The 2,998-nt window shown below is 37.1% G+C and overlaps 1 protein-coding gene across 1 annotated transcript; it reads right to left on the bottom strand.

Moving 5' to 3' along the window:
• Positions 1-391: 391 nt before the first annotated feature.
• LOC113054825 (class A basic helix-loop-helix protein 9-like) lies at positions 392-1,828 on the bottom strand. The gene has a single exon (XM_026220625.1). It carries the CDS (start codon positions 1,822-1,824, stop codon positions 949-951), a length of 876 nt encoding a protein of 291 aa, XP_026076410.1. The 5' UTR covers positions 1,825-1,828; the 3' UTR covers positions 392-948.
• Between the last annotated feature and the right edge of the window lie 1,170 nt (positions 1,829-2,998).

Genomic DNA, 2,998 nt, shown 5'->3' with positions numbered 1-2,998 from the left:
CACAAGCTAATGGTCTAATAAACCTTAAACCACCTCCACTATTGTTCGCTAGTGGAATGATCTTTCCAACTCCACCCAAACAGGCGAGTCCCTCACCTTTTCTATGAGCACTTGACTGAGTTATTAATATTATTTTTTTAATAGTTAATAGTCTATTCAACAAGAACAATGGACAGTCCGTGACTGCTCTAGAATCATCTACAGATTTAAAAAGGGACATTTGGCATTAATTGAAACATTTTTTTTATTGAAAAATAGCAAATCTAATACATCACACCTAATATTTTAAAATATATTGCTAATAATAATACAACTACAACTAAGTTGCAATGATACATAGGTCAAATAAATGATTCAAAATAAAAGATTTGCTATGTGCAATGTTGATAAGTCTCTTCAAGACTCAAGCATGAATGGGATTTCTGCTAATCCTTGCTACGTCAGAATGTGTTACATCCTGTTTTGAAAAGAATGAGCAGTTCATACAAGATCAAAGCTCAACTTTTCGGAAATGAGTAGAAGGGAACAGACACTTTGTCTCTGCATGCACACAAACACATAATGCACTTAATTGCTACGTATGCAAACAGAAATACTCTCTAAATGCTTAACTTTGGCATGAAGAAGACTGTGTGTTACTGTTTTGCATATTTTATTACAACGGTAAAATGCAAATATCTTGATGCACAAAGAGATTTTTTTAAACAAACTTTTCCTGTCCTTTGTTTACTAACGCAATATGTTTGCAAATCACATTTAATTTGCTCTTTACATGTAAGTTTCTATTAATGCATTAAACACTAATTATAATTACATTCAAAGTATGTACAATTCTTCAAATAGTAACTAAACCACAGAAATGCACCTGTTTACAGGTGTTGACAGTGATTTTCCCAGTTCTTGCTGTCAGTTTTGCCTTTGACAGTCTCAAGAGTCCATGAGTGTGTATCACAGTGTGTTGTGGCAGTGCTGCGGCCCAGCGTCCTGTAGGTACCCCATGTGCCAGGACAGAGGGAGTGTCTGCAGGGGCTCCCCGTAACTGTCTACATTATTTGAACCACAAGAGCCCCAAACTCCTGGCTGATATGACCCAACATCACCTATCCGTCCATACCTGGATGAGCTTGCCATATCACTAGGAGGGTAAAGCTGGGCATCGGGAGAGAAACACGGATAGTGAGGGGAGGGTGGACAAGCAGGGCTTGTGAAAACGTGTTGCTCTGAGGACAGTCTGTGCAATGGCTTTTGTGTATGGTATTTGAGCGGCTGGTGCCAGGATAGGAAGTTCTGGGATTCAGAGTGAACAGGAGGTGATGGCTGCTGACACAAGCTGCCCAGCTGACCGTGACACTCAAGGTGGCTGCAAGACTTCCCCACACTTGCTGGTGGGTTGTTAGTGAGGAAGACTGACAAAGCAGAGATGCGATTGATGGCCCTCTGGAGTGTGGCGATCTTCGACAGCCGCTTTCCACTCAGGTCGTGATGCAGAGCAACTCGGAGCGCGTTGAAAGCCTGGTTATAATCCATAATACGTTTTCTCTCTCTCACGTTGGCCGCCACTCTGCGTGCTTTGGAGCGCACCGGCCTGCTGCGTTTCTTGCTCTGTCTCTCCTCTGGCTTGCTTAACGCTCTGTTGGGGTAACAACTTGTGGAACTGCTGCCATCGCTGCTGTCCAGCTCCTCTGACCCTTGAAGACTCCCATCCAGTTCCTCCTCGGAGAACTCGGAGCTGGTGAAGCTGCCTCTGCTCGCCATGGAGAACCCGCAGACTGTTTCCAGTGACATCGATCTCCTGCGCTGAGAGTCTGGATCACACTTTTTCATACAACCTGTGATTACCTCTGATGTTTCTCAACAGGTTGAGACGCTCTTTAAATCACCTTGTTTAGGAGTCACATGGTACAGTCACCTATGAGAAACGCTGGTGTTTATGAGCTCCCCAAGGCAAATTCAACTACTCCCTCCCCAGACCCGCCTTCTGCTGCAAAATCTGCACAACCATGTATAGGCCCTGAATTAGTGAGTAAAACTCAGACACAGACCAATAAAACACAGGCATTGAGTATGTTTTAGATTTGTACATCTCATAAACTGTGGACAAAATGAAAACATTACATCACAACATCACTTACCATCATCAGAGATAAGGAATGAGCTTTTGGCACCTAGGAGGCCAAGTTGACATTGAACTGGCATTTTAAACAAGTAATTTTAGACTCTTTTTAATTTACTTTATTTTAATGACTTAGACATTTTTTTATTACTTGGGCTTTTAGTGTAATGTCAGGGATGGTTCATCATATAATTGATATAATCAGTGTATGTTTATAATTTTTTAGATGTATAATTTAAATAGAATTTTTTTTATGCGTTTATGTATATGATTGTTTATTATTTATTTTTTATATGTAGATACTATAATTCATATATGCAAGTTTACTGTATATATTTGTGAGTGTGTGTATTTAATAAAATGACTACATAAATGTCAGTAAAATATACATAGAATGATAATATAATAATTATTAATCAAAATGTATACACACATTGATAGATAATTTCTATAATATTATATTATATAATTTATGTAATATAATTTTTATAATATTTTTATTATATAATTTCAATTATATATTCACTAAGTCAACAAATTATATTAATTCTGCATCTACTAATTATTCAGTTTTTTAGACAGTATACACACACACACACACACACACACACATATATATATATATATATATATATATATATATATATATATATATATATATATATAAAATAAATGAAAGTTGGGTTGTTTTATATGTAAAGCATACTGCATTTTGTTAATTTACAGGGTTTTATTTTATGCCACTTAATTTTAAAAGGGTTAAAAAAATTTTTTTAAATCTGAATGATTTTAGCACCTTGTGTCAGTGATAATGGCTGAACAGTTTCTCGTAGTAGATTCCTGCTGGGTCTTGTAATTAATCACACAGGTTGTTCAATCTAAATT

The sequence above is a fragment of the Carassius auratus genome, chromosome 35 (assembly GCF_003368295.1).
Source record: "Carassius auratus strain Wakin chromosome 35, ASM336829v1, whole genome shotgun sequence".
NCBI classification, from domain to species: domain Eukaryota; kingdom Metazoa; phylum Chordata; class Actinopteri; order Cypriniformes; family Cyprinidae; genus Carassius; species Carassius auratus.
This window is presented reverse-complemented; position numbering and strand designations above follow the sequence as displayed.

Coding starts and splice junctions, on each gene's coding strand:
- LOC113054825 (XM_026220625.1), bottom strand. CDS start 1,824: ATGAAAAAGTGTGATCCAGACTCTCAGCGCAGGAGATCGATGTCACTG.